Raw genomic sequence first — 23,811 nt, forward strand, 5'->3', positions numbered from 1 at the left:
AGCTTAAGATGAAACAAGATAACAGGGCTGGGACTTAACCTGAATGACTTCAACCATTGCTAGCCACATATTTTGAATTTTGAACATCTTTAAGACCATTGTATTCTACATCGCTGACACATTTTACACAAATGCTCATGAGGTATATGATTTATGATAGTAATGTCAGACTCAGCTCTATTTCAGATGAAACTGTACAACCCATTATCGCAGGAATTGTGTATATATTTTCTGCAGGGCAGGGTTTATGTCCAATGCTTAAATTCAGTGCCAGTGCAGAAAGTAGAGTTCCCCGACTAGGAGGTCGAGGGGGTGGGTTGGGTAATTACTATAAGTAGTGCATTTATTGTTCATGGGGGAGATAGTTTGTGTGTCTGTCCTCACTTTGGTACAGTTTATAATATCTTGTCCACTGGATGGTTTACCTTGGAACTTTTTTGAGATATGCATAATCCCCAGAGGATGCATTCTATTTACATTCGTGATCGCATGTCTTTTAAAGTTAACCAGTGAAATATCTCAACATCTACTAAATGGAAGAGAAAACATTTGATATTGACATTAGTTGTGTGCCTGCATATGTACTTAGTAGATATATAGATTGTAAACATTATTACGAAAAAACACATGTAGTTTTTCTATTTGACACTTCCATGCGTGGCTGAAAATGATTAATATTCCATCAAAAACACCCCCTGTTCGCAGCCTAAAAGAAGCGCTGGTGTCAGAATGAATTAGGTGTTTTTTTGCCTCTGGGTTATCATGAGCACACACCCATTAAGCATATATGATGAAAGAGTGTATGTACAGTAGAGTTATAACTGCATTCTCTTTCATTTTTTAACTCTGAGTCTGAAAGTGGGTCTTGGAAAAGTCATACAGGGACAGGAGGGATTTGTTTTGTTTTTAAGCAGAGATATTTCAGCTCTAAATCCTGAAGTGTTCAAGGGTTGTTTAAAGAATAACGAACTAGGTACTCATTTATCTGTACTGTAGTCAGATTGTTACATTTGCACATGAAATGAGGTGGTATTTTATGTATTTTGCAAAGATATTTGGATTTGTACTGCAAAACACTGAGCTAATGACTTCCTATCTTGTCTTCCACAGATGGAACATGTTGGGATTTATTGTGTGGATTTATTAGGATTTTTATGTTGTCTTTATGATTTTATATATATAATTGCGTGATCCTACTGTTAAACCTTGAACAATAGATACAAGAGTACAAGAGTAAGGATGAATTTGACAACGGGAAATATGCTCATTGACCTTTTTTTCCAAAGAGTAAGATGTACAATCACTATCTCAATTCTGTGTTTTACACACAGTATGGAGCTGGAGATGAAAGACAAAAAGCTTATCTGACCATAACATTGGAAGCAGGAGGAAACAGGAACAACAATTAAGGCATGTCTCGTTTGTGTAATTCCAGCACAGTAATAGTGGGCAGATGGATAAACTGTTGTAAAATCAAGAATCAAATTTAAAATCCTCCTCACCTACAAAGCGTTAATTGGTGAGGCACCATCATACCTTAAGAAGCTTATAGTACCATACAACCCCACTAGAAAGCTGCGCTCACTGAAGGCAGGCTTACTTGTGGTTCCTTGAGTCTTTTTAATCATTCCTGCTACTCTCATTATATGAATAATTTGTGTCATGTGTTTAAACTCTGTTATGCTATTCATTCTGTACAAATGACATCTATTGTACTTCTGTCCATCCTAGAAGAGGGATCCTCCTATGTTGCTCTCCCTAAGGTTTCTTCTTTTTAATCCCTGTTAAAGCGTTTTTTTGGGGGACTTATTCTTGAACCAATGTGAGGTCCCGGGACCTTCAACATTCATAATGTGTGGTTTAGGACTGTACAAAATAAATTGAATTTAAATTGAATTTTTATTAAGAAATTATCCTTAGAACTCATTGATTTAATTTCCTGTTTGTGTGCTGATTAAATCGAGTTGTTGCTAGGTGTACTTTTGGCCACCGTTACATTATCTGTGTCGAGTGAAATTATCGTCAGTTGGATGAACCCATCATTTGTTATTGATTGGGTAGTGCAAACCTCCAATATCTGAATCTCCAAAGTCTGAACTGGACTATTTACCCATATATGTTGTGTTGTTTGTGTTGATGTTAGGCCCTGATGGACTAAGATTGGCTGACAGCTACCATGATATTTTGAATTCAAGACATACTGTGTTCCACATAGTATTGCCTCAATTTGCTTAACTCTTGCGAGAAGGTTGAAGTTATGCATTGACCTCAAATGGCCAGGCACTGACTTTGAATGGTAATGGTTAGGCATTGACCTTGAATAGATATGGTTAGGCCTTGTTCTCAAGTAAGGGTTAAAACGTAGTACTCCAATTGAATGCTACAAGGGGCAGAGGGATTTAGACATCTTAAAATATCCTTATTAAAACCATTGTAGATTATTCTTGAATGGTGCAGGTTAGGCTTGTTCTTCAATGGTTGAGCTTGGGCACTATTCTTTAGTTGGTTAAGGTTAGGCATTGTTCTTCAATGGTTAAGGTTAGGCATTATTCTTGAATGGTTGAGGTTAGGCATTTACCTTGAATACTTGAGGTTACATAATGATCTGTTATGGTTAAGGTTAGACATTGTTCTTTTAATGGTTAAGGTGAGTCATTAACCTAGAATGGTTGATGACCTGTGACAAAAAGTGCAAATGCTAATTTCATGTCATATTAGCAAACTGCATGTCTGTGTCAGTGTCTGAAATCCAGTCCAGTGAACTGGAGAAAAGGGGACAAGAGCAAAATAAGTTAAATCTCACCAATGCAAGTTTATTTCAGAGGATTCTGTTCTAAGATTTTTCCTTAATACTTTTTAGTATATGTCCAGTTTGTAGTACATTTCATAGATGGATAGAAAGCTAGGCTTTTTTATGTTGCCATTGCTAATATGCTGCATATAGTTGTATATGTACACACCTCTCTGTGTCAGCATTGTGTCATTTCCTCTGTTTATCTACTCAAGCGTCTGTGCTCCCGCTGCTCTTGTGTCACAGAGCTCAATTGAAGCGATTCCTCCTCACCGGCACATATTACAAGTCCATTAATTCACTATCTCACTCACTGCACAAAGTCTCCACTGACTTGACACTGCGAGACCCTGAATTGGCAATTAATTTTTAAAGGGTGTACAAGGCTTCTGGTGGTTTCCCCTGATTTGAGGTACCGTGTCTACCCTGTGGCACTTTTATAGGAAATCGAAGAGAAAGTCTGCGTTTCCCTCTTTTTCTCTCTGTCTCTACTACTGTACCAGTATGTCTACTATTCCTTTGCTGATGTGGGTTTAATCCCAAAGCGCTCTCTTTCACATCAGATCTGATGTGGCTCCACTGCACAGTGCTCGCATGTTAAGCTTCTTTTTCATCCAATCCTCAATAGGATTTCCAGAAATTTGGGGCAGGCACATCTATGTATCTGTCCTCCTTTCTTTCTTATGGCATATTTTTTTTACGATTTTATTCACAGCTTCTATCTTGATTTTAGTGTGTCCTGGAGCAGTTTGGCATAACGATAGTTAGTAATGCCATGACTTTTTAAGATCATCCTTTGTAGAATAGCAGGTAGGCTTTTAGAGTTCAAATAATTTATTCATAGGTTTTGGTTTGGTCAGCACACCTTTCCTTGAGACTTTCTGGTGCACTGCACTGCATCTTAAACATGCCTCATCTCTAGCTGTGCTGTGCATTATGTCAATGTGAGGATAACTCTTGAAAGGCCTGCTGTTTTAGAAGAGTTTGGATGAGATGAGAAAACTATCTGCACTCCCAAGAATAAATCTCATGTGCCCTCCTCAGAACCGTCATCCTTTTCTTCAAGAACAAGATAACTAACTTTATTTTTTTTTGCTGTAACTCAATAACTACTTTCCAGATGGCCGTGAAATTTCATAAAAATAGTAATGCTCATCATAAAGAATGAACCCTTTGGACATTCTATTAGCTTCTCTATATTGTATCACAATAATCTGATGGGTAGTTTCCTGATGATTTGCTGTGGATAATTGGGACTGTAATATAACGTGATAATAAGGTGTCAATGATATTGGTCATGTATTTGAAGAAAAGTAAATTATAATATAACTGGGCCTGAAAATCTACTTGCCCCAAGTACATTTTTACTTGCCTTTCCAAATTGTTGTATTTAGTAGCAGTTATCATATAGCAACTGAGATTACATTTAATTGTCATGTGTAAGCTTTATTTAAGTAAAGTAATCTGAAGTGTTGCCAACATCTTCCAATGTCAATCATCGACTACTATTCCCAGGATAAGTAAAATGCTAATTCCATCATCAGCTGCAAAATAAATACCAATATGTTGGTATTTTGAGTATGAGTAAGATGCACAATTTACAAGCCCGATGTGGCATTTGACTTGCCCCAGGCAAACGTGCAATGCATTCTGTTGAGCCCTGCCATAATGCTGATAAGTAACAGTAAAAGCATATTGAGGGAAAATCAAAAAACACAATCCATCCATCCGTTATATTCCACTTATCCGGGTCCCGGCTGAGGGGCAGCAGGCTATGCAGGGTATTCCAGACGTCCCTCAACCAAGTAATGCTTTCTGGCTCATCCTGGAGGACCCAAAGCCTTTCCCATGATAGGTCAGATATGTGATTTCGACAGCTTGGTTCTAACCTGAGACATCTTACCTGTTGGACATGCCTGGAAAACCTCTAAAGGGAGGTGTCCAGAAATTATCCTGTTCAGATACCAGTTCCAGCTCAGCTGGCCCGTTCTGATGCAAAAAAGCATCAGCTCTATTCCGAGCTCACTCCGGATGTATGAACTTCTCTAAGGCTGAGCTAAGCCACCCTACCAAGGGAGCTCATTTTGGCCACTTGTATTGGCAATCTCCACGACACAAAGCTCCTTAGCATAGGTGAGGGTTGGAATGTAGATGGACTGGTAAATCCAGAGCTTTACCTTCCTTCAGCAACCTCTTTACCAAACGGTCCAGCACAACCCCTGCAGGCAATGGCCTGTCTATCTCCTGCTCCACTTCACCCTCACTCTTGAATAAGACCCCCAGATACATTGAACTCCCTCGTCTGGGGCAGTAAACCCGGAGGACTATACACTGTTTTCTGGTGTGCAATTAGTATTCTGCTTTGATATTGGGATTTACAGTTCATTCACATTGAAACTTTCTTAAGTAAGTTATTTGTCAATGCTTTTAACCAGAAATTGCCCAAAGCCATAGTGCTCTATGTTGTGTTGCCTCCAATCATCAGCTCTAAGGTGTTAATGATAAGTACTACAGCTGTGTGAGGATTTTAATCTACTCTCTCTTTTCAAAAACCCATGAGTATTGATGAGATGTACAGATATGTGATCAAACAATTTCACATCAATGATTATGATCTCTGCAATAGTGGTGACAATGTCTCTCTACAAAATTCACTGGAATCAATATTAAAACGAAAAGCATAAGAGAGCGATCGTTGTGCTTTTCCTCCTCCTCCCTTCGCATCTCTTCTTTCCCATCATCACACCACATCATTATCAGTCTTTGCATTTGCCTCCAAAGTCCCGACAAACGCTATGTAGACAATAGGCTCCTCTCTTCGCCGCCGAAGCCTTTCACGAGTCCGCTATGTAAATCAGACTCAGCCTTTTTACCGGGTGGAATTCCCGGGGATGGCATAGAGCCGCTCACCGGCTAACTAGTCAGAGGGCATTTGTTCCAGCGAGGTTTCATGTAAAATGCAACAAGGCATGGGGTACAAAGACAGAAGAGTCAGACCTGCGGTGCGTGTCCGCTAGACAAGCCCGGCAACAAGAGAAGAGAGCACTGTGAAAAATGTAACCACCCGCTGCTCCATAGAGTAGCAGTGGCGGAGACAGAACAAATTAACCAACCACCTTCCCTGTGGGAGGGATAGGAATGTGGCCTTGATTGAACTTGAGTGGTCTTTGTGTTAGATGAATTATAGAGGCGGAGTAGTTTTTCCAAGACAGCTGAGCAGGAGATAAAGTGCAAGTATCATGCGGTGGGGTTTTATCAAAGTTTTATTTGTGTATGCTGAAACTCTGAAATTCACTGTGAAGCCGTTCTGTTGTTGCTAGGCGAGCGGGGCCCTTTGGGGGGGACAAAACAGAACATTGCTTCAGGATAAATGTTTTGATCATGACAGGGATGCACTTCAGGGCTGCATGCAGGAGACAACTGTCTTTGACTGAGGGCATACAGTGCTTCTGTATGCCCAAAACATGATGTCAATTTTTTAAATTTGGTACGGGAGGGATAAAAAAAAATTAGCACTGAAGTTCTAAATTATTGTTTTGTTATAGTGCTATGTGAGGCACTAAATGATGCAAAAGGCTGAGACTGTTTGAGTACAATCAAAGCTAGTGTACCCTGCAGTTAAAGTATGATAACATATTATACATCAGATGTTTTTACCAAAGGTCCTGCCGTCTTGTTTTCCTTGCATCTATTCAGTGCAGTGTACAACATCATGTTATGGCCTCATAGTGACCTTGTGAATTTAAATAACGCCTGACTCTCCACATGTATCCTATACTGTGCAGATTCACTTTCCCCAAAGCACGGCCCATGTTGTGAACCTGGCACCCATTTAGCCTCCTGTAATTGATGGTCAGCAGTCCAGATGAGCAGATAATGTTCTATATTAAGCTGATTAAAAGATGCGCCGGGATTGGATCACAGTTAGCTGAACTCATCTCGTGATATTATTGTTCTGACAAGCATCAGCTACAGCATAGTGTTGACACTTAAAATGAATGCATAGCTATGTTTAGGTGCAAGATTTGAGGCGTTTTCACACAAGATGTGATTACAAGTAACACAAATGTAGTATTTATAGTTTACAGGGGCTGACTTTTGTGAACTTGATTAATCACTTATTCCCTTACGCACATGCTTCTTTACATGTGTGCAAAGATTGTGTTTAATTGGTAACAAAGTAATTGAGATCGAGGAAGTGATCGGATAGGTTAAAAAAAGGTCAGGTATATCATGCCATAATAATGTGAAAAAAGGTCAAGGTATTGTATGCAGTAAAAATGTCAAAATAGTCATAGTATAGTTTGCCATTAAACCTGTTATAAGAAAATTAATAGTGTAGTATGGCATTTCAAGTGGATGTATGTCAAGAATTTGCAACAGTTTAGCCAGATTATTTAAACCATTTCATTAGAAAGGGAAATTGAAAGTGAGCGCAAACGACAGTAATAATCCCATATTGCATAGAAAAACTAACTAAAGCAAATATAGTAAGTCATGGTTGAATTGATAGGTGATAGACAATGGAAAGTTTGGGGAATTATGTACTGTTCTCTCCCAAATAAATTGCCCTGTCTGACTTCTACGCAAGGACGGAGTGTTCCCAGATCTCAGCAAGTAATCTAGTCAGTTTGTTCTTTTTTGGATAATGATGAAAATAAAACCCACATTGTATTGAATCAGAACGTTGCTGTCATTTCTTTGTCCTACATAAACTACTAATGCTTTGATATACTATAATATAATGTAGTCCACTAGGATAAGGGGACACTTTTTATTCAATTTAATTTTATGTTAATGTTTTTACTCCAGAAATAATTCTATCACAATTTCCCATGACCTTAATGTAACCTCCCTTTGCTTTTGGAGTTTTGTGCAGTCAATGAAAGAACAAAAACGAGAACATTCTCCCATAAAGCCACCATAGCTCAGACTGATAAAGCCTTTGTTAGCAGAACTAATTTACTGTGCTAATTTCAATCCCCTCCTGAGCACAGTGAGGAAATTAGCAAAGCAAATTTACAGTTCAGATACTCCGCACCATCAGTGTGTAAAGCCCGTCCAGACTCATGTTTGGACGATCAGTTTGCAAATATATCATGGCCCTCGACAGGAATATTCTTTTACTGTGATAGTTTTCAGATAAATGCAGCAGCAAATTTAATTGAATTAGTTAAGCTGAATGAATCTGAAGTCCTCACAATACTGGAACCTGATTGGCTGACAGCAGCAGTTCCTCGGATGTACAGTCAATGAGGTTGACCTGCCAAGTCAAAGCTTTCCAGTTTAACTGCTGGAAACTGGCCTGACTGGACACACTCAGTATGTGTGTCCCAGTGAATACAGTGAATGACATCTTGAACGTAAATCCACATTTTAACACAGAATGTGTAATTGTGGGTCTACAAGGCCACTGTACTAAATGTACACTGACAAATGCTTTAACACAGCATTATAACATATATACACTCAGAAGAAGCCTGGCTCTCTTATAAATCAATATCATTGTGTGACTGCGCACTAAGACTGCCACTCACCATGATGAACCACTCCCTTCAGGCCGTGGATTATTGGGTCCACAGCAGGATTGTCCTTCCCCCCCACCTGAGGAACACAAAAAGACACAGTGGTCATCACACAGTATTAGTATTCATAGAAGATACTAATACTGTGGTCATCACACAGTATTAGTATTCATACATTAAAGGTTAAGAATGCTGCTTATATGATCTGTAATATGTAAATCAGACACAATCCATACTGTTGTTTTTCTAGTAACAGCATCCAAAAATGTAATATTTGTCTTTGCTACAACACATTATATTGGCAGGCCTGCTAGCTTATTATTGTATATATATATATATATATATATATATATATATATATATATATATATATATATATAAAGTGACGGATCGCATCTCATATTCATGCCTAGTGACTGTTAAAACTAAACTAATCTGTCATCACAAACAAGGCATTAGTTTCCTACATTTATTTCAATGTGCAATAATCACAAAAAATCATCAGGGGATGCGTATCGAAACCGATGCACTGGTTTGTATCTCTCTCCCATTCACTGTCCCTTCACTTCCTGTGGATCGCTACAATGGGCATAATGAAGTTAGGGACAAAAGTTATATTTTAAAACATAAAAAATAAGTCGGCAAAGAGACGGTGACGTGTTCTGTCTGTCTATCAATCTCTATCACTCTGTTCCAGAACCTACTCACCCCCCCCCCCAATTTAGCCGTAGTCACATTCTTTCATTTCACAGAACAAAGAAACGCCCACTTGATTAGCAGTGGAGCTTACAGTTATCATACGCACTAATGTTTTGACACCAAAAGCATTACATCTAGAAAAATATATTTTTGGGATTTTCATTGTGACAAATGAGGCAAACACTGTTTTGCAGGTTGCTGTCAAGACTCTAATAGGTTGAGAACCACTGATGTATAGGATGAATATTTCTGGTTAAAAAAAGCTTGATTGGTGCCAAGTCATACAGTATTCTGAACCTTTGCTAAATCAAAAGAAAGAAGTGCGATAGGAATGATGGAGGTGGATGGGGGGTGGGGGAGGGGAGTTGCAAACGACAGGGGAAAGAAGAAAGGTGTAGTGTAATGAGGAGGAACAGAGAGCAGCAATCAACCAGCTCTTGAAAGCCCTCTTCATCTAAGCTCCAAGAGTGTGTGATGTCACAATAACAAATGTCTACAATTAGTACATCATTGCTGTCATGTAGACTGAAATCAATAAAATCCAAAGCATATGAAACAATACGTAGAACAAAGACAAAATCCACCATGCCCTTGAAAAACACCGCATATGACTCAAAACATTCATACATTTTTAGTCTTTTCTGATCCACCTCCTTTGTGATTAAGTGTCTGCTAGAATGAAAATAAAAATGACATGTGACATGTTACTCTCATTCAAGTCACAGTGACGTGTTCTGAAGAAAGAAATTCGTCAGAATACAAAAGTTGCCCTTAAATGGGTTGAGTTTTCACAGATGGTATTATTATGAACAGTTTCTTTCAAAAAATTTAACCAATTAGTTCCTCCATCTTATTTTTTCTCTTGTACATTTGCTATTGCTCATTAATAAAGCAAAGGTGTTTCTTATCCAATTAATCGATGGAATACCTCACATCTGTTCTAAACATCTGTGCATTGGCTCCCCGTTAGTTTCAGAATTAAATTACACAAAGTCACTCTTTGTCTATAAACCTCAACACAAACTCTCTGACCAACTTATTCAATATGAAGGACCGTCAGTTGAACTAGCTCAGGTGTGTACTTTCGAGGGTCAAAGTGTATTGGAGTGTTCTCATTGTTTACGTATCGCACTGTGTATATGTAGGCTATATACTGCAAAAAATATACATGTTTTTTTATCTGAAAAGCACAGAATCTTCCATTAAATGATAGTGCTATATTGTTTAAATAAAATTAGCTTTGATTTGCTTACGACAAGCTACTGCTTAAATAAACCCTGCTACTACTGCTACTACTAATGATGTGCTTTTATTTTTCAGGAATACTTACGTACTAAAATTGCAACTACAACGTTGCAACCACAAGTACAAAAGCAACAACCACTGGTGGTGACTACATACAGCTACAATCAAAAAATGTACTCCTAATGTCATGATAAAACATTATTGAACATACAAAGTCAAACTTCAGCATATCTGAAACAATTACAAATGTCTAGAGCATTCCATTGTTTTCCTTTGTCATCAGCAAAGGTGCTACATTTTAGACAGAGAAAAACAGCTTCTTGTTTATGAATCAAACTAACCCAAACCACAGCAAAGCCACTGCCACCATCCGTATCCAACATGCTGCTGTCCCTTCCTCCCTTAAACCCTCCAAAACCTCTTCTCTCCTGGATTTGGAAACACACACTTGTTGGCTCAGGTTTTCTGGGATTTGATATAATTGTCTTAATCAGGGGGGGAAACAATATATTGTCATTCTATTCATTCACATGGCTTTGCGACACACACATGTTACTGTGACCCATAATGCATAGCAAATATGATTATGGAGGCAGTTACATCCTCAAGGTGGCAGGGACTGGCTAATTGACCTGTCTCTGCTTCTCACTTCCAACTTCTGTTTTGGCTGCTGACCCAGCAGAACTGCTGCTTCCTTCAGAGCAGCAGCTCTCCTTGGACAAAAGCAACACTAATATGAAGGTGCTGTCTATTCACTCATGATGAGGATAACAACTTCTTCTTGGGTAAAGACCAAAGCGACATGCTGCAGATTGTTCTTGTCTCCACCAAAACAAGTGTTGTGGCTGCTTTTAGATAACAGGATGTATCTCTGCACTTCATATCGAATTTCTCCCAATGTCACTCTTTTTCCAAAGAATTGCAGGTGTGCTGATTGCTTCTGTTAACTAAAGTGCCAATACGTACCATATAAAAGTGGTAATTACCAGACAATTGATGGGAGCAGTCACTGAAAGTGATGTGATCATGGTGGTTTGTGTTATGTGCAATCATCCAGTGGCCTTTTACAGTGCATGATTGGCCAACTGACTTTGCAGTTTTAAGCTCTTTTGCTTTTCTGGGGTGACTGTGACTTAGTGTTAGAGCGTCCTTCAATCGCCGGTTCAATCCCCAACTCCAATAGTCCATGTTAATGTGTCCTTGGGCAAGAGACTTAACCCCAGGCTGCTCCTCCAGGCTGTTCCTGCGGTGTATGACTGTTTAGATAGGCCTGATGGGCAGGTGGCACCTTGCATGGTAGCCCTTGTCATCAGTGTATGAATGGGTGTAAAAGGGTGAATAATGACAAATAGTGTGAGAGCGCTTTGAGTGTACAGAAGACTAGAAAAGAAGTACAGTCCATTTACCATTTAACGCCACGATTGAATTTCAACCTAGACGCATGTTTCTTTCAGCTTAAACCACCATCGTCTCGAAGTCAACGTTTTTTTTTAATGGATTTTTTATTTGATGCTTGAAATAAGGTTGGTGGTTAACTTTAACTTTTTGTTCTATGATATAAAATATGTCAGTGAATACATCACTCGTGTATATTTCCACTTTTATGTGAAGGTGGTTGCTATGAAAAGGCTAAATGAGACAACAAAACGTCATCACACCATACACAGCCTTTATCTGTGTACTCACACTTATGTGATTGTGGTGTAGTTTGTTTATAGCCTAATTTTAACTTTTTACTCCCGATTGCAGTCACGCAAGATTACAAGTGGTGTTCTTTGTAAACAAAACGAGACGACACAGAACAAAAGTATCATAAAATAAAAAATATATAAAATAAGCTCTGTGCTTCCCACAGAGCTTATTTTCTGCAATAATCTAAAATCCAATGGAAAAATCCCTTTGGCTTTTTGTTTAGGGAACCATGGCAATGCTAACTTCTGGGGTTGGCCTACAAAACAAACATCTCTGCAGCACTCTGTCGATGGAGAGCGGACTGACGAGTGTTTGAAGGCTGTCTGGTGCAAAGCCCCACCCCCGGTGAAACACAAAGAGAGAGCGCGAGGAGAGAAACTCACATGAGAGTAAAGACTGCAAAACGCAGTAAAGAACTCTCCCACTGAGCTGAAATTAAATAAGCGCACATAAATTAAGTAAGTAAAATATTTAGTTTCTTTCTTTCAGAGGAAGCGGGGGGTCCTGTTGCCAGTTTGAAGTATTTAAACTGTAATGCCACTGTGTGTGACCACTGTGGAGCCAGGTGGTGTTCCATCAGAAAACAATTCTCTCTCCACTAGTCGCTATGTGACCGCCCCCCTGTGGAGCTTGTACAGCTGATGAAGAAAGTGAAAAAACGGAACTATAAAGTAACCTAAGGGGAAGAGAAAAAGTTTAATTGTGGCAAAGCTAGACGCAGTTTCTAACTTCAACCACACACACACACACACACGCATACACACACGCACGCAAACACACATGCACACATGCACACATTGTGTAATCATTCCAAATAGCAGAAGTTAATAACTGGAACTACAATAAAGAGCTTGTCTTTGGTACAAGGCAAGACAGAAAGTGTGTAAGGGAAAAAAGTGTGTGTAAAAGAAAGAAGATTAAGAGAAATAAAGGCAGCCATGGAGACACAGATAGAAAATGACTTACAGAGAGACAGTGAGGAGGAGAGAAAGAAAGGAGGACAGAGGGAATTAGCGTTTCATTATTAATGTTTGTCTCTGAAAAGCCCACAGGCTCGTCCCTTGAGATCCTCAGCCACCGGGCTTCACATCACATTGTCCTCCTCTTTCCCTATCCACCCCTTTATCCCCCTTCAAATCCTGTCTCTCTCTCTCTCTCTTCATTCCTCCCCACAGCTCCATCTCCCTCTTTCTCTCTCGGGACAGGCCACTGCAGTGACAAATCCGAAAGAAATACACCGTGGTACAATGTGATATGTCCTCATATTTCTCTCCACTGTCACGTCTCTCTCTCTCTCTCTGTCTGTCTCAAACTCCCATCATCTGTCCCTTACTCCTACTGTCATCCATCCAAGAACCCTCACTCTGTATCCTCTTTCTCCTCACTTCCTTAACCTCCTTCTGTGTTTTACAGAGACTCAACCCCCTTGCCTTTGGCAGCACTAACCTCTGATAAATCAATTGTATAATGGATGTAATTGTTGGACTTCTTTCAAAGAAGACACATCGGAGTGCAGAGTTACTAATTACATCGAAGACAAATTCGTCAGTAGATGGTGTAAGACAGGGAGAGGGGAGGACGAGGAACTTTGGCATTGTTTTGCTTTTCTTTACCTGTTCAGAACTAACACGAAGAGAACTGGCCTTCATGTAATCCTAAAATGAAAGTTGTTGTTTGTGCAAGACTACAATACACCAGTGTTATGGTAATGTTATGTAGATATAGACTAAACAATTAAGGTCATGCCATATTGGCCTTTATTGTCATTTTTAGATTTAGACAAAGATTGTAGGCCTTTTGTGTTTTTCTGTTGTGGGGCGAGAGCAGTTGGACCTTCCATTCATTGCTAGGTCCAAAACTAGGCTTCAGGAGATTGGGCCTTGAGGCCATTCAGAAACCTAGCTTTCAGGAGACTGGTTCTTGTGGCCAGTCTTAGACCTAGGCTTAAAGAGACTGGGCCCTGGAGCAAGGCAGCGGACGCTTAAACTGCGCCCCAGGTGCTGTACAGTAGGAGGCTCGGATTGGTTAAATGTAGAGGTTAAATTTCTCTTTGTGTGTTGTGCACTGTACACATGTGTGACAATACAAGCTGATTTACATTTACATTATTTATGTGAAAAGATGTTGCATTTCTTCTTGTTCCACTCTGTGGGCTTGTTGATCTACTGTGTTACGTGATATCATACACACATCACATAATTGAAACCAGTTGTTGCTTATCGTAATAGCTAAACGGAAAAATTACAAAAGAACAACTGAATGTCTGACAATGTCTTAACTTAATGAATTCTGCTTTGCTGCATAACTGCTGAGGGTAATGTTTCCTCAAGTTGTGTGCACTGTGCTGAATTGGAAGGAGCTCAGTGGTGGTTTAGCAATGTCGGCCTAATGCCTAATTACCGTCATTGGGGGTATTGGATTCAGAGCAGAATAAAGTGGTATGAGGTCTACTATGTCTTGAAACCATACCTTTCATCATGCTGTTCTGTCTCCTGCTGAGTATCTACACTTTGTAATGTGAAAAGCACCCTCAAGTATGGAACTCATTCAAATGGACCTCACGGTTGTCCAGAAATGAATGCACTCAGGACTGAGACTTACTAAGGATGTCTTCATGCTATTAATCTTTTTTTGATAAAAAGGCAAATAGGGTTCTCTTGAACTTTTGGTAGTATTTCATTACTGGAGTCAAGTGGTGCTTGTGACACTTGGCTTCCATACTATAATAAGGTGCAGGTTAACAGTATATGAGGAATTTGTTGTCATTTGCCTTGAATACTTTTAAGAAACAGAGTGGCTAATATAATGTATATCCCTGCCTGCTTTTCTAAAAAAGCCTTTGTACCAATATTGCCAAAAGTGTGATCAGAGGAGTGTTTTTACCTTTATGCTAATAGGCAGCACAGACTCATGTCATTAGATCAGTACATTTCCTGTCACACTTTTAGAGGCTTTGCCCACACATGTTATTCCAGACATTATGTGTCATGATAAGTCTATGAGTGCTGTTCTTACGCCTCTGTCCGTGCTCAGCATCTCCTCCTTTCAACGCTCTGTCTGTGCATATAGACATGTTTTGCTTATTGCTGCCTCTAGCTGAGTGTGATGAAAACAGTGGGGACAGGCAGCGCCATAAATAAGCAAATAAAAGGCAATGATAGCCGTTTACAACTGCCATCTATTTCAATCAGAGGCTGCGGTGCAATGCTAAGTCATAAAAGCGTGATTTCTAAGTTCAGCTGAGATGACGGGTCCAATTTGTCCTGTAACATGAATGTGATGATTTCATTAATACTTTGAGGGGGAGGATTTCATTGCGAATACATTGCAGCCTATTCAGTGGCTGACTACAGCAGGTGCATCCACTTCATCCTACTAAGTGGGCCTTATCAGCCGTTATTACTACTGTTCTAATGCTTCAGACGGGCCATACAGCGCCTCCCACAACGGGAAGGTGAAAATGAAACTTTCAAACAAAACAACTTTAGGTTTCGACAACAAAAGTACCTGGTTAGGTGTAGGAAAAAATGTGTTTCAATGAGTACTTAAGTTAAGGAACAAAAGGTTAATCACCCCTATTCAGCACCCCAAAGAAGCTTATTGTTGAGTGTTTGATTTTGACATTTAAAATTTGGATTGCTGAATTTTTTTTTTCTCTCTACCACCGTTCAAAGACGACACAGTGAAGTCTACCGGTGACCTGCAGCAGCACCTTTTGAGACACCATGGCCACTGCCGGAGTCATTGATGATGGAGAAACAATCCACCAACTAGTCTTCAATTGGCTGCAACAACATTCCTCTTAGTAATGATTATTTTGTAAAACAAAATTGTGGCAAAATGTATTCGCAAATTACCTTTTGTTCCATTAGGAGCATTGTGATGCGTTCACACCAAAAGTGTTGAGAATTTTAAGCGCGAGTAGATCCAATGCAAAGTCAATGCACAGATGCGAATGGATGCGAAAAATGTGTGTGACACTGAGTTGCGAACGCAGCATTAGAGGATGATGAGACAAAACTAACTTAATTAATTCTTTATTTTTCTCCCCAGAAGGAGCAAAACAACCATAGAAACCTTGGTGCCATTGTGCACATCAAAGTGATCATTATCAGGAATAATTCTACAGTTTCTGCTGCAAAACTACAGGCATGTTGGTCACATTCAAAAACAATTCACATAGTTCCGTGAAACATTGTGGATCAATTAAAATGTCTCTCTCTGCTATTAACTCCCTCAGGACCGTCCCTGACAGGAACTTATTGTGAAATCTCAGAGAGCCCTTCCTAGTTGTTTGTGTGTTTGAGCAATAAACTATTTCCTTCCAATATTGTCAGATGTAAAATCAACCTAAATTTCAAATAATTTCAGAAAAAAAGAAATATGTTTAAAATATGTGACCGCACTTTTATAAGAAAGCTCTCCTCAAACTGTATGTGATGATGGGGTGAGCCCAGTGTCTCAAAGGGGTTAAAGTTCTGGATGTAATCAGCAATTATTGAAACACCCTCCAGCGCTCCCACCAATAAAGTATGATGAAACATATTCTTGCTCATCACACCCTGTGTGCCACAGTGGGCCCGAAGGGCTCGGCCACGACATTCCAAAAGTGAGCTTGGCGGCGCACTGGCTCGGGCGCACTTGACTGCAATCTATGTTGTGCAACACGGTTCACAAATCATAGAGCAGGTGTACCAGCTTGAACATTTTGGACGTGAAAAATGTATTTGTATTTGTCAAGAAATACAGTGCAATATTGCGAGTTTTTGAAAAATAAAATGTTTCTTTTATAATTCAGCCATTTTAATAAAAATGGAAGGAACAAAAAGGAACCGCTAAGCTCTAACTGCTTAGCTTACACACACATGAAGTATTTACTGTCTCTATGGAGTGTTGTTTGGGAGGCTGCTGTAGTGCAGTGCAGCCTGGCAGAGGACATATTTAAGCTCATCAGTCCAGAAGGAGAGCTTCTCTCTCAACAGGACTCATCAGCATCAACAAAAGCAGGCCCAGGAGACACACACAAACAGAAATATACTGTCTCACAGAGCTAAAATGTGAAATATATTTTTTACTCACATAGCAAAAACTATTTGAGTGATGGAAGTCTAAACATAGGCAAATAGGTGGAGCTGAAGCCTGTGTGATGCATCAGAGGAACCAGCAAGTGGGTGGAAATCTCATAGCACCACTCAAAGTGGCCCCGCCCTCAATTATGCCTGAATTTAGCCTTATTCTAATTTAAACTGTGGAGTTATATCAAAATTGATCCGTTGCGCTGTAGGCTGGAGAAACATTGGAGCCATAGAGCTGTAACTGATAGACTGTGTGCACTGTAGTACGATACTATTGATCTCTCTGTAAAGGAAGATGGTGTCGACAGTAATCTTTCACTATATAATAGGTTCATATGTCACAACCTAGAATCTACATATTCTTTGTCTCTCTTTGTACTGCTACAACAACTGTTAAATGCGGGGGGGCTACTTTGAGTTCCTAGAGTCCAGAGCATTCAGTTATCAAGCTCCTCTTTTATGGAACCAGCTTCCACTTTCAGTCCGGGAGGCAGACACAGTCACCACATTTAAGAGTAGACTTAACACTTTCCTCTTTGATAGCGCTTATAGTGAGGGCTGGCTCAGGTTCGCCCTGGTCCAGCCCTTAGAAATGCTGCTATTGGCCTATAGGCTGCTGGGGGATGTTTTAGGATACACTGAGCTCCTCTCTCCTCTTCTCACGTCTCTTTATTGCACATTACTAACTCTACTTCTTCCCCGGAGTCTTTGTGCCTTCTCGCCTCACAGGGTCCATTGGACCTGGCTGTGTCTGGATCCGGATCTGAGTGGAAGCTGGTTCCATAAAAGAGGAGCTTGATAACTGAAGGCTCTGGCTCCCATCCTAATTTTTTGGACTCTAGGAACCATTAGTAGCCCCACATTTAGTGAGCGCAGCTCTCTAATGGGGCAGTATGGTACTATAAGCTCCGTAAGATATGATGGTGCATCACCAATCAAGGCTTTGTAGGTGAGGAGAAGCATTTTAAATGTGATTCTTGATTTTACAGGGAAACAGTGCAGAGCAGCTAATACAGGAGTAATGTGATCTCTTTTCTTAGTTTTTGTTAGTACTGCAGCATTCTGGATTAATTGAAGGGACTTAAGAGATTTATTAGAGCAGCCTGATAATAAGGAGTTGCAGTAATCTAATCTGGAAGTAACAAACGCGTGAACCAGCTTTTCTGCATCGTTTTGAGACTAGATGTGCCTGATTTTTAAAATGTTATGTAGATGAAAAAATGCAGTCCTTGAGATTTGCTTAACGTGGGAGTTAAAGGACAAGTCTCGGTCAAAGATAACGCCGATATTCTTTACAGTGGTGTTGGATGCCAGGGCAATGCCATCTACAGAAACCACATCACCAGATAATTGATCAGTTTTGTCTGAGTTTAACATCAGGAAGTTGCAGGTCAGCCATGTTTTTATGTCTTTAAGACATGCTTGAATTTTAGCGTGCTGGTTGGTCTCCTCTGGTTTGATCGATAGATATAATTGAGTATCATTTGCATAACAATGAAAGTTTATGGGGTATTTCCTGATAATGTTGCCCAAAGGAAGCATATATAAAGGTAAATAAAATTGGTCCAAGCACAGACCCTTGTGGAACTCCGTGATTAACGTTGGTGGTCATTGAGGCTTCATCGTTTACAAATACAAATTGAGATCGATCTGATAAATATGATTTAAACCAACTTAGTGCGGTACCTGAAATGCCAATCAACTGATCCAGTCTCTGTAATAGGATGTCATGATCAATGGTGTCGAACGCAGCACTAAGGTCTAACAAAACAAGTACAGAGATGAGTCCCCTATCTGATGCAATTAGGAGGTCATTTGTAATTTTCAACAGTGCTGTCTCTGTGCTGTGGTGTTTTCCAAATCCTGAAACTCCTCAAATAAACTATTATGATGTAGAAAGTCACACAACTGATTTGCGACTACTTTCTCAAGGATCTTAGAGGAAAGGAAGGTTAAAGATTTGTCTGTAGTTAGCTAACACCTCTGGATTAAGAGTGGGCTTTTTCAGGAGAGGTTTAATCACAGCTGCTTTGAAGGAATGTGGTACATGCCCTGTTAGCAAAGACACATTAACAATATCCAACAGAGAGGTGCCAATTAAAGGCAACACATCTTTAAGCAGCCTCGTTGGGATGGGGTCCAAGAGACAGGTAGACGATTTAGAAGTAGAAACCGTTGAGGACAATTGGTCAAGATTAATGGGAGAAAAGCCATCCCAATATACACCAGGGCATACAGCCGTTTCCAAGGTCATTCCTCTTGAGGACAGATTGGCACCGGTTGAGGGTAGGAGATCATCAATCTTGCCTCTAATAGTTAAAATCTTTTCATTGAAGAACTTCATGAAGTCATTACTACTGAGGTCTATAGGAATACATGGCTCCACAGAGCTGTGACTCTCTGTCAGCCTGGCTACAGTGCTAAAGAGAACCCTGGGGTTGTTCTTATTTCTCTCTATTACTAATGAGTAATCGGCTGTCTTGTGTTTTAAGACTATCTCGCCAAACTAAGCGATATTCTTCCAGATTGGTGGACCGCCATATGCTTTCAAGCTTTCGTGAAGTTTGCTTTAGTTTGCGGGTCAGAGGGTTATACCAGGGAGCAAACCTCCTTTGCCTCACTGTCTTTTTCTTCATGGGGGCCATCGAGTCTAGTGTCATTCTCAGTGAGCCTGTAGCACTATCGACAAGATGATCAATCTGGGACGGACTAAAGTTAGCACAGGAGTCCTCCGTCACATTGAGACGTGGTATTGAATCAAATGCAGAAAGAATCACTTCTTTAAATTTAGCTACAGCACTGTCAGTTAGACATCTGGTGTAGAAACTTTTGACTAACGGTGTACACTCCGGGAGTATAAACTCAAAAGTTATGAGGTAATTGTCTGACAGAAGAGGGTTCTGTGCGAAGACCTCCAAATGCTCAATGTCAATGCCATATGCAAGAACAAGGTCGAGGGTGTGGCCAAAGCAGTAAGTGGGTTTCTGTACTCTGACAGAAGCCAATCGAGTCCAGCAATGAGATAAATGCAGCACTAAGGCAATCATTATCAACATCCACATGAATATTAAAATATCCTACAATAACCTTATCAGTGTTAAGAACTAAACTTGAAAGAAACTCAAATTCTGAATATGGACCTGGTGGCCGGTATAGTACAACAAATATAATTGGCTGTAATGTTTTCCAGGTTGGATGTGAAAGACCAAGACTTTCAAATAAGTTGTAGTTTAGTTTAGGTTTAGGATTCATTAATCTCGACTCATCAGATCAGGCTTTCCCCAGAAAGTCTTCCAGTTATCTACATAGCCCACATAAACAATGTGGGCTATGTAGATAACTGGAAGACTTTCTGAGCACCACCTGGACAACCAGCGGTTGAATGACAACATGCGTCTATACATGTCATCATTGATCAGATTGGGGAGAGGGACAGAGAAAACTACGGTGTCCGACATTGTCTTGCCATAAGTACACACCGATTCCACATTAATTTTAGTGACCTCCGACCGCCGTAGTCGGGAGTCATTACCGCCGGCGTGTATTATAATCTTACTGTAACTACGCTCATCTCTAGCCAGCAGTTTTAAACAAGATTCAATGTCGTCCGCTCTGGCCCCCGGGATGCGTATGACTTTGGTCCCTGGCTTCGTTATTTTCACGTTTCTGACTATGGAGCTGCCTACAACCAGAGTGGGTTTCTCAGTGGGTGTGTCGAATACCGGTTCGAAATGTGAAGAGGTTGGTGGTGCACAGTGGGCTTGTGTTTAGACTTACTACTCCTTCGAACAGTTACCCAGCCAGCTAGCCGAAGCTACGGCTAGCTGGTCCGCTCCGACTATGGGAGGCAGGCTAACTAACGTAGGTGTCTGAGCTTCGATGGTGTGGAGCCGTGCATCTAACCTACTTAGAACTGCCTCCAACCTAGCAAATGAACTACACTTGTTGCATGTACCGTTATCATTAAGGGAGGCAGAGGAATAGCTATACATGAGACACTCTGAGCAAGAGAGAGCGGGAGGGGGAGAGGAGGAAGACATCGCAAGCTGCTAAGCTGGCAACAGGAAGAGATGCAATGCGCTTACCGGAGGAGAGAGAGAGATGATGCGTTCAGGAGCGTTCACAGTTTGCAGTGAAAGAAAAACATCTCACTGAATGTGTTGTAACTCTGTAACGCTGTTCATTCTGTACACATGACATCTATTGCTTCTGTCCATCCGGGGAGAGAGATCCTCCTCTGTTACTGAGTGAATAAGTGGGTGCTGTATTTGAGTTAGAATATGCATGCATCACACAACCTGTCTTTTCCTTTCAAAACACAAGTATTCGGCGTGCCTCCTGTACACACTCTTAGTTTGAGTCTGTGTTCTCAGGTCACCAAAGACAAACTGAAGCATGCGAGTGGGGCCGGAGATCGAGCGGCACCTGGATGAATAAAGAAATATGCACTTCTGAGGCTGGTGCCCACACACACACTCCTCTTTGCATAGGAACAAGCACACTAGAGCAAACTGTTGAGATCCATCTGCGGGAGCCAAGTTATTGAGGGCATGGGTTCAAATCAATCTTCAGGTTGTGAGCTGCAACTGCACAATATGATCAGGTTTAGAGAAAATGTCTGCGTACTGCCATATCATAAATCAAATTGCTGGTGAAGGGAAGGAAGAAAAAAAAGATCAGAGTGGCTCCTGTGCTGGGGGATGACTGGCGTTTTTACGATTCAGTAAAAAGGGAGCATTTTTGGCTGCTTTTTAAAATAAAGTAGTCTTTTTCTGCCATTTCATTGGCTGCTTCGGGCTAAGCAATTTCTTCATCTGCCTACTCATCTCCCCTGTTTTGTCATAACTGCAAAACTATCCATTCAAACTGCTTTCTTCTTATATTGGCGACAAACGGTACTCCAGAGAATTATTACTTTAAGTGACCCCACTTTCCTCTAATGCCACTCTCAGGTCAACGTTTGAGACAGTGTGAGCTCTCCACTCAAGAGTTCATCAAGGAAATAGTGAAAGAAAAATATTTTAGTTGTTTGCATTAATCTATTATTATACGTTTATTTTATGGACCCCCAATTATGTATTTATTTATGTATTGTATCTTCCGCTGAATGTAAATATATTTTAAATGACTTCATTCAATGAAATAAGATTAGGGGCAAACAGTACCAATCAAATGAAACCACAATTGACCATTAGCTCATGGATGGTGGTAGCTAGTAGAGCTTCCATTAGTCGGACGTGTGTCTGGATATCTGTTGGGAAACAAACCTTTTTAATCCAAAGAGTGTGGTCAAAGTCAAATATTATGCGTTGCTGTGAGACGTACAGTATAAAGAATGACAAAGTCCCTTTGGGATGAACAATATGTGAGCAGATGGTGAGGAGGAGAACGAGCAGAAAGAAAGGTGTTTTGCTACTTCTGTACAGAGATGTGCGGGGATGCAGAGTCGGAACCAGCAGTGAGGGGATCATAATGGGAATGGGTTCACAGCAGAACTATGACGGATGTCGATATAGAGGGATGTAAAAGTCGCATGAATTCCGAAATGACTGTTCAGAGTCAGGTCACAAACCTGTATCTGATTTAGGACCACATGAAAGTGGTACAAATCAGAATTATAAAGATCAGAATCCGTGTGATTTGTGATGTTCACAAGTCATGCTCAACAGATTAGGGCCACCAGCCAAAGACATATACACAGCTGATAGCCAGGGAGTGGAGAAGAGACTGAAGTGAGAGGGCGAAATATTAACGGGGGGTTAATGGTCCAAGTAAGAGCCCACTTAGGTAATCGATGGCCTCAAATTACCTTTTTAGTCTTGCCAATTGAGAGTGTTAGAGCTGACAATGATCCCAGTCTCCCCACAGCTCCACTAAACAGGTCTGAGACCACTTCTGGTGGCAGAAGTCTGATCTTGATCTACAGGTTTTACAGCTCATAATCAAATGACATGACAACACTCCCACACTGATCATCAAGGGTTTAGCAGCTAAAAGCAAACTGAGGACATACAATTCACCCTTTTGAGGATATTTACAAGCACGCACACACTGACCTCTCACCTTAAACCTAGTCCTCCTCCTACTAAACTATCCTTAATGCAATTTTGACTGCAATATTTGTTGTTATCCAACCAATATTAGTATTTTAAGTTCAAGTTTTGATTTAGAATCTTGTACTCATATCTATATCATAATGACCAACAGATGCCCCTGAGTCATTCCATTGGTTTGAATTTAAGTAAATAAAATAAATTGGATAATTAAAATAATACAACTACTATATATATATATATATATATATATATATATATATATATATATATATATATATATATATATACTTTAACACTACATGACATAATTCACCCATTCACACCCATTCATACACTGATGGGAGGGGCTAAGGGTCCACCTGCACATCAGCAGTATCTAACATTCACACACTCATTCATACACCGTAGACACAGCTACGGGAGCAATTTTGGGGTTAAGTGTCTTGGCCAAGGACAAAATCGAGATGGGACGATCATGCTCACTGACCCACAGTCGTCCCGACTATATATATATAGTTGTATTATTTTAATTATCCAATTTATTATATTTATTGGATTACTCTTTATTCATTCTGTTCATATAATTTAACTAGGTTAAACTATTACTTAAATCATAAGAGTTGATGATTTTTAGCAACTTATTCCTATTCAAGATGCAGAGTTAATTGTGTTTAATAGCATCCCTCAGCCGTATGGTTTAATCAATTTTGATCAATGTATTTGTGCTC

The 23,811-nt window shown here is 40.1% G+C and overlaps 1 protein-coding gene across 1 annotated transcript in view; it reads right to left on the bottom strand.

The window, feature by feature from the left end:
• The window catches only part of LOC117730452 (receptor-type tyrosine-protein phosphatase gamma-like), a 409,107-nt gene that overhangs the window by 79,311 nt on the left and 305,985 nt on the right, over positions 1–23,811 (bottom strand). The window contains 1 exon segment of the mRNA XM_034532172.1: positions 8,329–8,395. Within this exon segment, the coding sequence (XP_034388063.1) occupies positions 8,329–8,395 (67 nt within the window).

Source organism: Cyclopterus lumpus, chromosome 5 (assembly GCF_009769545.1).
Source record: "Cyclopterus lumpus isolate fCycLum1 chromosome 5, fCycLum1.pri, whole genome shotgun sequence".
In the NCBI taxonomy this organism is placed as follows: domain Eukaryota; kingdom Metazoa; phylum Chordata; class Actinopteri; order Perciformes; family Cyclopteridae; genus Cyclopterus; species Cyclopterus lumpus.